Source organism: Xiphophorus maculatus, chromosome 15 (genome assembly GCF_002775205.1).
Source record: "Xiphophorus maculatus strain JP 163 A chromosome 15, X_maculatus-5.0-male, whole genome shotgun sequence".
NCBI lineage: Eukaryota > Metazoa > Chordata > Actinopteri > Cyprinodontiformes > Poeciliidae > Xiphophorus > Xiphophorus maculatus.
Genome location: NC_036457.1, coordinates 22,111,444 through 22,125,013, shown reverse-complemented (window position 1 = coordinate 22,125,013; position 13,570 = coordinate 22,111,444). Strand labels below are relative to the sequence as shown.

At 40.4% G+C, this 13,570-nt stretch overlaps 1 protein-coding gene across 2 annotated transcripts in view; it reads left to right on the top strand.

Moving 5' to 3' along the window:
• The first annotated feature begins 913 nt into the window (after positions 1–913).
• Positions 914–13,570, top strand: part of cdk19 (cyclin dependent kinase 19) — a 62,876-nt gene continuing 50,219 nt past the window's right edge. For both annotated transcript variants that reach the window (XR_002754018.1, XM_005806018.2), the window contains exons 1-2: positions 914–1,190; positions 6,589–6,664. Coding sequence is in view for 1 of the 2 variants with exons in the window: in XM_005806018.2 (XP_005806075.1) it covers positions 1,063–1,190; positions 6,589–6,664 (204 nt within the window). In the remaining variant the exon portion in view is untranslated. The remainder of the gene's footprint in view (positions 1,191–6,588; positions 6,665–13,570) is intronic.

Here is a 13,570-nt window from a genome sequence, read left to right as displayed (position 1 = left end):
AGTGAACGCTATGCAACAGCTGCTGTTGTTACCAGACACCACCACTGTTGCAGTGTAAGCAGGTACACTGCTACATATTCTGCCCTACAGTTTGAGAATGGTACAATGATAAGCCTGGACTTCCTGAATAACTTTGTGTATCCAGTCATTGTGTCACTGCATGAACAACACAGGCCTCATTTCACATTCATGGCTGAAAATGCTCCAAATCATCATGGCCACTGGAGACTGGGGTTCCTCGTACGGAGTGACCTGCAATTTCTCCAGACCTTAGTCCCATATGAAACCCAGAGAAACAACTCTAACTCTGAAGGCCACGTTTCAAGAAGAGTGGGATGCCATGCCTCAGCAGACAATAAACTGACTTGTGAACAGCATGAGTAGTACTGTCAAGCTGTTCCTGATGTTCAGGGAAACATGGAACATTATTGAGACATCGACACTTTCTGCTGTGGTAAAAGGCGGCCCACAGTTCTATGCAAAGAGGGTCCTCAGCTATTGAGAAATGATTGCTGGCTATTTGTACATTTTACCCAGTCAATAACATTTGGCTGCGGCTTATGTAAGGCATCGATTGGATGCTATGAAACTTACTGGAAATTACGTACAAATAACCAAAATATGATATCCCCAAATATATATATATATATATATATATATATATATATATATATATATATATATATATATATATATAACCCCATATTTGGTTATTTAAAAAACTGAAGCTATCCATGAACTCAAATGTCCGAGCTGCATTTTTGAACAGCGCTCAGGGGTACGCAAAGTGCACTAAACCGCAGCGAGTAAGGCGGGTTGTAGTTTTTTGCGTCTTCAGTTTGATAGTTTGCGAGCGGTGGCGACTGCCCAGAAGGACTGCTTTTCCCAGAAACCCACGCGCCCCAATTAGAAACGTCAACGAGCCAGTGAACATTAAGCGGAGCAGACCAAAATCCCAAACAAGGAAATGGTGGGGGAATAAAACGACCAGATTATTTAATTAATGCATGTAATAATTAATATTTTATTTTATTGTAATTTAAGACGTATTTATGGGTTAAAATGGATTACGACTTCAAAACAAAGCTGGCAGCCGAGAGGGAGAGAGTAGAAGATCTGTTCGAATATGAAGGTTGCAAAGTGGGTCGAGGCACCTACGGGCACGTTTATAAAGCTAAGCGCAAAGACGGGTAAGATAACCGTGATCGGTATTGTTTGTTCTGAGATTCAGCCCATTGCAGGATGCATTTTGGGACCGCGAGTACCGCTTGTGTGTTGAACGCAGCGTTAGATTTGAACCTCCCCGAAGCGATATCCTTCTGCGTGTGTGTGTGTGTGTGTGTGTCTGTGTTTTTGTTTTCATGTAACGCACGCATTCACTCACCAACGGTCCCCCTCTACACTCACGCGCACTCACACTCACGTATACACACACGCGCATACTTCCTCTCTTTCCTCCTCCTCAACTTCTCTCCCAACACCCCAAACAGCAGCATTGAAACCACGGCTGCTGGTTGTCTCTTAGAAAGCGTGGCGGCGTAGGTAGCTCGGTGTGCTGCGGCGCTCCGTAGGGGGCTGCTTGCGACACTTGGCGGGGTTGCGGTGGCCCCAGCTTTAACAGTGAGCAATACCGAACTTTGTTTACAGACACACTAGGCTATTAGGGGCTCCTTTTATTTTTGACAATCCGTGTGAAGCAGAAGACAAGCCCAGCATCACAGCAAATGGGATGTTTACATTTCTGCTCAACTGTTGTTAATGTTTACATTACTGTCAGTACTTACCCAAACCCCGTTTCTACCTCCTTGTGGGCTTTTATTTGACATTTGTATGCTAGCCAAGAGGTGAATCACTCTGACCCTTCAGCATAGAGGCGGAAATAGCATGGCAGACCAGGCAGTAAGTGCTATTTACAAAGGTTAAGATCAGCTACTTTCCCCCTGTCATACTCTGACAATTCTGTGTGATAATATGACGTAGGAGGTGCATGCTGCATACTCACCAATTGCACACACATTTTCTATCACTAACAGCAAGTTTGTTTTAAATTGGTAAATCAAACTATTGCAATTTCTTTTCTTAAACTAAAGAAAGTTCAGAGAATAGATCATTGCTTTTCAAAAACTAGGAAAATGATACGCAAATGTTTGCATAGGCCATAGATGTTCTACATATTTGGAGGGATAGTTTGCAGGCTTAAAGTAAAAGAGTAAAAGAAGCTATTGAAGGCTCCCGACTGACTTTTGAGGAGGCAGGATGATGGGTAGTCCTTGACTGACTGCAAAATACCTGCAGCAGTGGCTTAGTGACAGCCGCCGCTGAGATTTCAATTCCCAAAGCAAAGAACATACCAAGTACTGAGGACCTCCTTGCCTGAACTCCACAAAGTGCCACTTCTGACGTATAAGTACAAGTAAAAAGCAGTTTGCTCCCATCTACATAAATAAACTTAAAGCAGTTCAGGGATGAATCAAAACTGGGTCTATTTCAGGCCTGTGAACCGGCAATGTGACTGGAGAAGGAAGAATGATTTTCTCTTTATTTGTCCAGGTCTCAATATTTTGACCAGGAGTGAATGAATTTCTAAGTTGTAGAATATCACTCAAACCACAAGAGCTCTAAAAGCAAGAATTTTTTTTTTTTTTTTTTTTGCCTTCAAGGAAATACAGTGTTTGGAAAATATACTTACATGATTATGAACATGAATGTGAACTTTGGAGTCGATGAAATTGAGAAAAGTCAACAGTAGACAGATATGAAACAGCTGTGTAGCTTTTAGAAAAGCTCTCATCAGCGAGGCGAATCAAAACAGTTTGCCAGGGTCCATAAAGATTAGCCCTTGTAGCAATGGAAAAATGTCATGTGGTGTAATGGAGCCATATTTACTCTGCCGCAGGGCGATGATCAGGCCGAAATAAGAAGAACGCCGAAAGAATAAAGAGCCAGATTTTCTATTATTAGGTCTATTTATGAGTTCACAGGAATATTTAATAATCAGTTCATCAGTTTACAGGTGTCTGGCTCATCAGTTCAGTCTTGTTAAACTGTTATTATAACTCTGGGCAGAATTAAATGGAGTCGTACCATTAGCTTAATGCCTGGAAAAACCTATAAGTATCTGTACGCACATGGCCATGGATCGCTGGTGGGCCCAGATTCCTGCTAATGTTGCATACAGATGCAGATAAATTAGTTAGCACCTCTGGTAAATATGTGTTTAAAGCCATAAAATAGATATTTTTAAATGCAGCAGCATAATCTCCCTTTAGTAAACATTTTTATTTGAGCATGCTAAAATATAGTTGTTTTTCTCTAAATTACTAACTGGTGGCATATTTATTGTCCAGCCCCTTTGGCCAAATGCTAGACAGAGGGATGTTTGAACCTTTGGTCCTCTCTGATGCTCTCTGCAGTTCAGCTCAGTCTACAGGCTTTCTGTAGGTTGTAGCTCCTGGTACTGAGATATTGGTGGAGGAATGTTGAATCTGTGCCTGGTGAACCATTTTTCTGTTCATATGACCATATATTTTGGATTAGTGGACACTCACCTATTCACAGTTCTGTATTTGCAGAATTTTTTTTATAAAGCACAAGTAAAATATTCAAAAGGCACAGGAGCTATGGGAAGTTGAAATGGTGCAATGCTTCTCAACACATCATTGGCTGGTGCTTGCAAAGCCACCAATCCATTTGTTTTCCTTGCCACTGATTGGCTGAACCCTCCGAGAATGTAAACAAGGAAGATTGTGGATATGAACACTGCCTTTGCTGTAGTGCAAAGAGAGTGTTCATTGTTTGTATTAATGCATATTGTGGTGTATTTTGTAGAGATTCAATGATAAATTGGCTGGTCGATAAATTGCTCTCCTTCATTTTGAGAGATCTATGATTGGCCGATGCTTAGATGTGAAACCGATGTTTTCCACCGATCTTATCTACATCTGCAAAGGTCTGAAAATCAGCCACTGTCCCGTTTTGTTCTGCCCTGATAGAAGGCTGACTGACTGACAGACCCACCCACCAGGTCATATGGTTAACAGTAATCACTCTACTGTTTCCAATTTAGTGACCTTATTGTTATATTTTGTGACTTTTCATACAAAAAAAATGGTATTGGCCAATATCAGAATGAGCAGCTCTGTTTTTTTTCTGTTTTTTTTTTTAAAGATCACTGATCTGTTAGAAAACTGCAGTCTACTCCTAATTTGTGCCTACACTTTGGCATTTCCTCTACTTGTTCATAAATAATTTTGCACATACATGATGTATTTGTGTCAGTTTTTTGTTGTTGTAGTTAAGGGTTGCCATGATTCATAGACAATAAATGGTCATAAAAATGTTGAAATCTTAGGTGTGATGTAATGTACTTGCATAGCATTGTCAAGAATATTTGTATTGTATTTTAGTCCCATCTGTAAGACTCACACAGTTGTAAATGACTAATAGCAAGTTTCTGGAAAATTTGATTGATTTTAACAAGTAACGTGCAAATGAAATCAGCCGTTCACAATTTATATTGTTCTTTAGCTACATTTTAAATATGGATTGTTAGCAGGCAAGAATTGTGGCCAAATAGGAGTGGACAAAAAAGTCAGCATTAGCCAGTGGTATCAGGAGTTAGTTTCCTCTGATGGAGCCTGAGCCTGGGTTGGATTGTCAGTGGCAGCAGGGGAGGCTCCAGGGAAAGGAAGCATCACCTGTTCTCACCGGACCCAACCTGTAAAAATTATTAAAGTGAAAACTCCTGGTGCCATCCCCTGTGAGTGGAACACTGGGAACGAATTAATCCACCTTCTTAGGTAATATGAAGATATTCAATGCTTTTTATTTAACGTCGGTGCGCTTCACGCCTAAAGCCAGAGCAATATAGTGCTTTAGCAAGTTAATCCCACCAGAGGGATGGCAGAGCTCGACAAGGTGTGAGCAGGGTTTAATGTGCAAAAAGAAATTGAGGGATTGTCCCTCAATGTGCATTCAGTTTGGAATTGTGCTCATGAACTGTTAGACAGGATTAGGAAAGTGTGACTCGAAGAATGTGCCCACATGAACAAGTAAAGCATGATGTATGTGAAAGCTGTACTGTTTTTAAAAAAACCCATTTTGTTTCTATTCACTGAAGATTAGTGAAGAAAAACTTTTTTCACTGAAGAAAAAAGTTGAGGACCCAGAAGAATGGGTTATTTTTGTTTTGTTTGCGGGCAAAACATACTGAGAAATTCAAGTTTTAGTATTGCCGTAATTAAATTTGAAGAGTAGACTTAAATAATAATGTTTAATGTGATTTTTTTTTTAAATCTAGTCAGAAATAACCTCATTAATTGTTTAAAATGACTGAAATTCCACACATTTGCAGAAAGTAAAAAAAAAAAATCTCTAAAATTGTTTCACTACATTTTCTGGGATTTAGAAAAAAGAATTGTACTAATTCAAAAACAGTTTGGTCTGGTTTACCTTCGATAGTAAAGAATAACCCAGTCTGTATTATATCACAGTACATTAATTGTAAAGGAAAAAACCTCAAAACATATCTTAAAAGTTGCTGTGCTGGACTTGTAGACAAGTATATGTCAATATATATGTCGTTACATTTTTCCTTGCAAAAATGATTCGTAGCTTTTAGCCATGTATGGGTGAGTACAACAGACAACAACAAATCCCTTAGTTCCTAGTGAACCTCTGGGTATCTGTGTTTTTGCCCTGCAGAGTTCCTGATAAAGTTCTTCATGATCTGAATTTGCTTAAACGATAAGCACCTATTTTGTTTACAGACCAAAAGCTGAAATGTGACGAGTGCCTGCGCTGCTCGGTTAGCGTCTGCCAAGTGTGCCTGAGAGCTCCTTTTATAAACCGCGTCCATCTGAGATGCAAATGAGGCTGGAGAGGGTTTGATGTGAGCACTACCAGGAAGTGTTTGATCTGTGCGGGCTCCGCACTCTGTCAAGTCCTCTCTGGATGCTGCTTACGCTTTAATCACGCCTCTCAGCGTAGGTTTTAACAGGGCCGTGTCTCCCTTTGGCCATGATTTTCTCCAGTCTGCCTCTCCAACCCGTGGCCCTAAACACAGGGAGGTTGCTCAGTTGAAGCTATCGCTATTAGCCTGCAGACTCTGCTCTGCCCTGCAGGCTCACATTTCACTTATTAACTGATTTTCATGCACAGATCTGATTCTCAAGGGTAAATGGGGAAAAAAAGGGAAATGTGCCAGCTGAGAGCTGCAGCCAGGCCAGCGTGCAGTTTGAGTTTCTGTCTTTGCATCAAGGACATATTTCTGCAGGGCTGTGGTTCTGCTGTGGAACGTTCTGAATTCTACAGCAGATCACCATGTAGAGAACCCAGGAGAACTCACTGAAGTTAAATGAGCAGTATTATGTAAAATCAACTTTTCTTTTCTTTTTTTTAGTTTTACTTCATGTTACGAAAATATTCCCTCATAACTGCCATTCTTTCATAAGGTGTTTATTTGTATTTCTTAGTGTTAAAATGTATATGAACACATTCATGTCAGATTTTTTTCACATGAGAACATTGTGCTGCTCTGCCATCTAATAGTAATAACACCTCCACTTCTTTCTGTTTTTCTCTCCACAGGAAGGATGAGAAGGAATATGCACTGAAGCAAATTGAAGGCACTGGAATATCTATGTCAGCCTGCAGAGAAATTGCTGTAAGTCCCACTTTTTTTAACTGAGGCCTTAAAGATCCCCATCCTTAAGAAAACTCCAGTAGAATCTCATGATGGAGTCAAACATTTGACTTTTTAAGCACTTGTTGCAGATATGTCAAGTCTAGACTTTCTAATAACATTGAATTCTTTATTGTCCCTTAGTGTTACACAGTTAATATGGTATATTATTCTATATTAAGACTTACTCTAAAGATGAGGAGAATATCTATATTCATTACATGTTGCTTCACTGAAAACCAGTTTATAGTGGAACATTATAAGTTGATGAGCTAAACCTAAAGAGACAGCTTTTTACTTTATATCTATTTTATGTGCTGTACCATAAACTCTGAATATATAGCTTGGCATAGATTTGTACCATAAATTAATATTTTATTGCAGCAGCACAATCTCACACAGGAAAACCGAGAAATATTCCATCTTTATTCTCAATGTTTTCCAGTGGGGGACAAAAAATTCCCAGGTTGAGAAATTATTTTTTTTAACAAATGTATTTTTGAAACAATCTCTTTAAAGGGGGCAGAATGATGTGTCTTTTAAGCACATAGTGTCATTTTATAGCACAATCAAGTAGCAATGTTAGCTATCTATGTTACATGCGTTTCTGTCAAGAAAAGTAGATATTTTGTTTTGTAATAATTTCACACTGATTTTGCATTAATGGGTCACATGACTTAGAAGCTGTTGAAGAAAAATACTAAATTTAAACTAAAAAAATAGGTAACAAAAATAAAAAATTAGTTAAAATGGAATAAAAATGTGTGTGCCTCATCTATACAGTTTAGTAGAACAATTTCACATTGATTTTTAGTCAATGGGATACACTATATGGAAGCTATTGAAGAAAAAATTATATTAATTATTAAAATTAATGAAACTATTGAATATGACTTGAAATTTTAGTGGAGGATACTGTGTCTCATTTAAAAGCATGAATTACCACTTTTTTGTATCAGTTGGTCACAGGGCAAGGCATTTATTAACATTTGTTTGACAGGAGTGTTTGGTCCGGAAATTTGTTGACAGTCCCTAAGTGAACCTCCAAGTGCTTGAGGAGGGAGCGGTAGAGAACGGTTGGCTGAAATTAGCGTTCATATATCGGATCAACCCTGAGCTAAATGCCGCTTGCTCTGCGGATATTGGAATATCCAGGTTCTGTTTGATGGCCAAGGTACTGAAGTGAGCAGACCTGTCAAGTCTTTGGCACTTGGAATATCCAATATCCAACTTGAAACTAACTTCACTGCGGTTGGTGACACAATAAAAACACCGGGATAAAGTTTGTTTTGATCTGTGGCCTGTAAAGATGGCACCGAGTGACTGCGCGAGATGTAAACGCCCCACAATGTCTTACGCAGTGACGTTGGTTCCAAAGCTCTATTGGCCAATAGTAGGAGCTGGAAGGCAGCTCTCCTCATTAACATAAAGATGCACACGGAGAAGTAGAAAAAGGAGAGGAGGCAATGACAAAAGAAGGAGGGCTTGTATAAGGAAAAGACAAAACAAAATATCTACATTTCTTGACAAAAACACACATTTAAGGAAAAGTAAAATTAATATACATTTTTTGATGACAGCACATGTATAAAGGAAAGGAAAAACTAAACATACATTTCTTGACGACAACAAATGTGTAAGGACAAGGAAAAACAACATATATATCAGTATTTCTTGACAGAAACTCGTGTAAGGACAAGGAAAAACTAAATATATATATGCTTTTAATTCTTTTTATGTCAGTTTTGGTCCTCCATAGTTTGAAGCTTCAATGCTGGGGGAAAAAAAGTGCATTTTCACTGGAACGTCGTGTTCATATAGCTGTCCAATGCTTACCATAGCCGTTACAGCACACTACTCACTGAATCTCCTCATGTATCGGAACCTGTTCTTCCTTTCTTTCGCGCAAAAATACACATGTCCGTTGTAAGGACACTCAGTGGGGACCCGGAAATTCAACCACACACACAGGAGTTCGCAAAGGAAAAAACAAGTTTAATGAAATTTACAGACTCTGGTTGCTGCTCAGGATGAGGTCGTCAAACACAGCACTGAGAAAAGAGGGGAGAAGGCTGGTGATGCACTGATAAAGGAGGGGTATCTTAGAAATGTTCAGCTTAACTGACCTGTAGAGCAGTGGACGGGTGGAGCTGAAAAACCAAGGGTCTGACGACAGGGAGGTGCAGGTAACCAGGTAGAACAGGCTACTGCGGAAGCAACGAAGATCTCCACAAGGAGATCCAAGAGGCAACACCGAGGGACTTTGACGATAATCAGGCAGAGGTCATACACAGGAGGACAGAGAGAGCAAACGTAGCTTGAGGGGCAGGCAATATTCAGTGGTCGTGAGGCAAAGCTTGGGTCAGGGTCCAGAAATCCAGAACAGAAGGGATCCGTGAAGGGCTTGGCAGAGGGGGTCAATCCGTGGACAGAAAAGGGTTGTAGAAACACTGGAGGCTTGGAAGGAAACGCTGGATCTCTACTGGCTCGTGGCTGTTGATAATCTGGCAAGGAGGCAGAGGCTGAGAGGTGTTTAAGTAGGGCGGGGACCAGGTGGAACAGGTAAGCAATCAGGCGTGACAGGTGAGCTGAATGAGTGTTTTTAAACGCAGCATGGACAGGACAGAACATGAATCATGACAGTCCGTGTCATTTTTAATAAAACCAAATTGACTATCAGAGGTCAGGACAAACTCTTCTAGCCTGTTTATTGGTATTCTTTTAGAAAAACCTTTTGACAGACTACTAGCTAAGGTAATTGTCCAAAGAGATAACCTTAGCGGTTTTGTCCTTAATAATGGGTACCAGTATGATAGATAACATTAAATTAGGTAGCAAACCATGTAATAGACAGCCAGTAAAACACATAGAAAGTAACGGACAGAATTTCTTGCATTCATGCTCAGTAGGAATGTTATCCTTCCTACAGGCTTTGTTTTCTTTCTGTGTCTTTCTGTGCATTATGTATTGCTTGTGGGCATCCATTCACTTTCTCATTACTATGTATGCCATTCACTACAAAAGCGTTACTTTTAGCACAGTTAAACAGTGCACTGTAGTGGTCCTGTCATGAGTCATTTCTTTAACCTCAATGACACAATCAGTTGTAACTGGTTAAGAAACTCGTCTTCATTTTGAGGACATTCATAAGGTCACCTCAAAGTAGCGACACACATACACACCCGATGACCAGAGTATTGGTTTGTACATTTCTGCAACTTAATTGCACTCTGAAGTTATATGAAACAAACTAAATCGGTTAAGCATTGAGTGCATCTTCCTCCATTTCATCAGTTGGCACAGTTTCTCAATCAGATAGCCAAGCAGAGTGTCAGGATCAAGGTCCGGACAAAATTTTTGTAGCAACAACACAAAGGAATTAGAACAAACTTAGAATCCAGAAAAAATTCTTCCAGAACAAGAACATTTCATTTTTATTATTACTTAGAAACTGTGGAGTACTCATTACTTTTACAAATTTAGAGCAAACTTAGAAAGTCCAGGGATCTAGCATCCCAGACGTCCAGAGGATATTTATTTACTTACACTTATTTAGCAACCCAGAATAGGGATTAGAACTTGGAATCCAGAAAAACTACCTTAGCAACTACTTTTTAGACTCATATTCTTAAATCAGAAAAGGAATTAGACCAGAGGATACTTACTTATACTTATCTACCAACCCTGAATAGGAGTATCTAGTTTACATACTTTAAATCAACATTAGATTCTTTTTCTTCTTTTGCGCTTTCCTTTGGTTTGTTATTTTGTTTGTATTTCCTTTTAATTCCTGTAAAGCACTTTATATTGCCTTGTTGCTATATAAATAAAATGACCTTTACCTTTACCATAGGTGTTCTGTAAAGTCACTGACTACCATTTCCCAAAATGTCACAGTTGTAGCTGCTTTCGAGTAAAAGGGGCTTGTCACTTCAACGCCTCAAGACTCTGATGTTTCCTCTGAGGTTTGATGATGAGCACCAGTACCGTGACTGAATTACAAATATATTTCTTGTGCTACCATCCGTCACCGCCATGATTTTTAATGACTTAATGACATAATTTTAATAGCAGCAGCCAATGTAGGGAAATACCACATGGAAACCTGTTCCAGATAGCTCTGGCTCTGGAAAAAGGCATCGTACAAAAGTGAATTTAACTAATTCTTGATTAAGGCACTTTATACTATGTGAGCTTCCAATGAAAGTAATCAGGTGATGTGTGTGTGTGTGTGTAGAGGTGTGTCTCTGTGTGTGCATACTGCACTCTGAGACATTTCACTCTGTTTCAAGTTCACACAGGTCGTCAAACTCATGCTGTGTCATAGGTCGTGAATGATATTTACCTTGTTTAGCTGTGGAATGATTATTTCCTTCCTTATTTTTTGTTGATTTATTTGCTCATATTTTCTAAAGCTCATGTGCGATGCTTTTTTGGTTTTGTCTGTTCTTTGCACTCTTGCCTTCATTTTATTGGGCACTGATTTCACATAGTGTTTAAGTCATCCACACGTTTTATGGGTACATCGTCCTCATCAGTTGAAGCTGTGCTCTTTCTCTTATGCTGTTGGAAATCTTCGTTGTTATTCCAATTTGAATTTAAATGTTAATGTAAAAAGTCAAAGGTTTGGGGGCATATGTCAGTGATAGATCTCACATCTTAGGTCCCAGTTCTTTTGGTCTGTAGAGGGAACATCCATCCATACATCCATACATCCATCCATCCATATATCCATACATAGTTACATCCATGTGTGGTCACACGCACACTCTTATACTTGATGGCCATTTAGAATATTCAGTTGACCTAACCGTCAACTAAATATTTTTGGACTGTGAACAGAAACTGGAATTCCCACAAAGTCTCTGAAGTGGCAATGCAATGCGTTAAACCATGTCAAGGTTAACAAATCAATACATATCTGAATCTCAAGTTTTAGTTGCATGCTCATCATCTGGAGAGAGGTGGACTGCTTCCTCAGTGTCTGCAGTGAGCCTCTGCCTTCAGTGGAGGTGTTCAGTTTTCAGGTAGTTTTTAGGTCTACCTGTGTAAGTAGAACAGGTAGTAAAAGTGTTCTACCAACACAGATACCACAGGTGTAGGTAGAACACCAAGACCTGTTCCTACCTGTTTCCTATAAACCAGTTTTGGTAGAAGGAAGAGGGATAAAAGGGTCAAGGCTTCATCTAGTTTGTCATGGTGAAGAAAGGGCGGAGTCACGACTGGATATATTACAACCATGGTGGTGAGTTATGAGTCATGATTTATGGAATAAGGTGTCGGATACATAAAAATGTCCGGACTCTGCCTTAGAGAGCTGATGAGTCATTGTGTGATTGATGAACCTCATGGAAAATTTGCTTCTGTATGACCGTCGCATTATAGGTGATATGGACTCTTTCAGGTTAAACTGAATCTCAAGTTTAACCTGAAGGCGAATATGCTTCCTTTTTATCTTTACATCATACAGAAGAAACAGAGATTTCTACTTTTTTCTCAGGGTTACAATTTTACTTCAAATAACACTAAGTAAAAACTGGTAAGGAAATCAACAAGATCTGTTAATCTACTTGATTAATTTTATTATTAATCCACTCATTGATGTCTACTTTTTACTTAAATGCAGTGATTATATTTTTTGCTATGGATTACCTGACCTGTATATATATGTTGGTAAATATGTTGGTCAATGTTCCAGTGATAATGGTTCTAAAGCAACTCTAAGGTTCAGGTCCATTACTACATCCAATCCTGTGGCTTTTGTGACAGTCATGAGATTTAAAATATAAGTATAAATAAAAAATCAGCTAATGATAAGATTGTTACACTGAATTCACCTTTTATATTTGTGTTAAAAAAGGGGGGAGAATTCGAATTAGGGGTGTCTCGATACAACTTTTTCACTTCTGATACAACATCAATATTGCAACTTTGAGTATTGGCCAATACCAATATTGAGCTGATACAATATCAGATCAAGAACAAGATCCGGAGATACTTGAACTCCTCCACTTGGGGCAGGACCCCCCCCCCCCCCCCCCCCCCGGACCCGGAGAAGGCACTCTACCCTTTTTCGGCTCAAGACCACGGCCTCGGATTTGGAGGCACTGATCCTCATTACGACCGCTTCACACTCGGCTGCGAACCACTCCAGCGAGAGCTGCAGATCATGACCTGATGAAGCCAAAAGGACCACATCATCCGCAAAAAGCAGAGATGCGATCCTAAGGCCACCAAAACGGATCCCCTCAACACCTTGGCTGCGCCTAGGAATTCTGTCCATGAAAGTAATGAACAGAATCGGTGACAAAGGGCAGCCCTGGCGGAGTCCAACTGTCACCGGAAACGAGCCTGACTTACTGCCGGCAATGCGGACCAGACTCTGACACCGGTCATACAGGGACCTGACAGCCCGTATCAAAGGGCCCAGTACCCCATACTCCCGGAGAACCCCCCACAGGGCTCCCCGAGGGACACAGTCGAACACCTTCTCCAAGTCCACAAAACACATGTAGACTGGTTGGGCGAACTCCTATGCACCCTCCAGAACCCTGCCGAGGGTGTAGAGCTGGTCCAGTGTTCCACGACCAGGACGAAAACCACACTGCTCTTCCGGAATCCGAGGTTTGACTCTCCGACAGACCCTCCTCTCCAGGACCCCTGAATAGACCTTGCTAGGGAGGCTTAAGAGTGTGACCCCCCTGTAATTGGAGCACACCCTCCGGTCCCCATTTTTGAACAGGGGGACCACCACCCCAGTCTGCCAATCGAGGGGAACTGCCCCCGATGTCCATGCGATATTGCAGAGTCGCGTCAGCCAACACAACCCTGCAACATCCAGAGCCTTAAGGAACTCCGGGTGGATCTCATCCACCCCAGGGGCCTTGC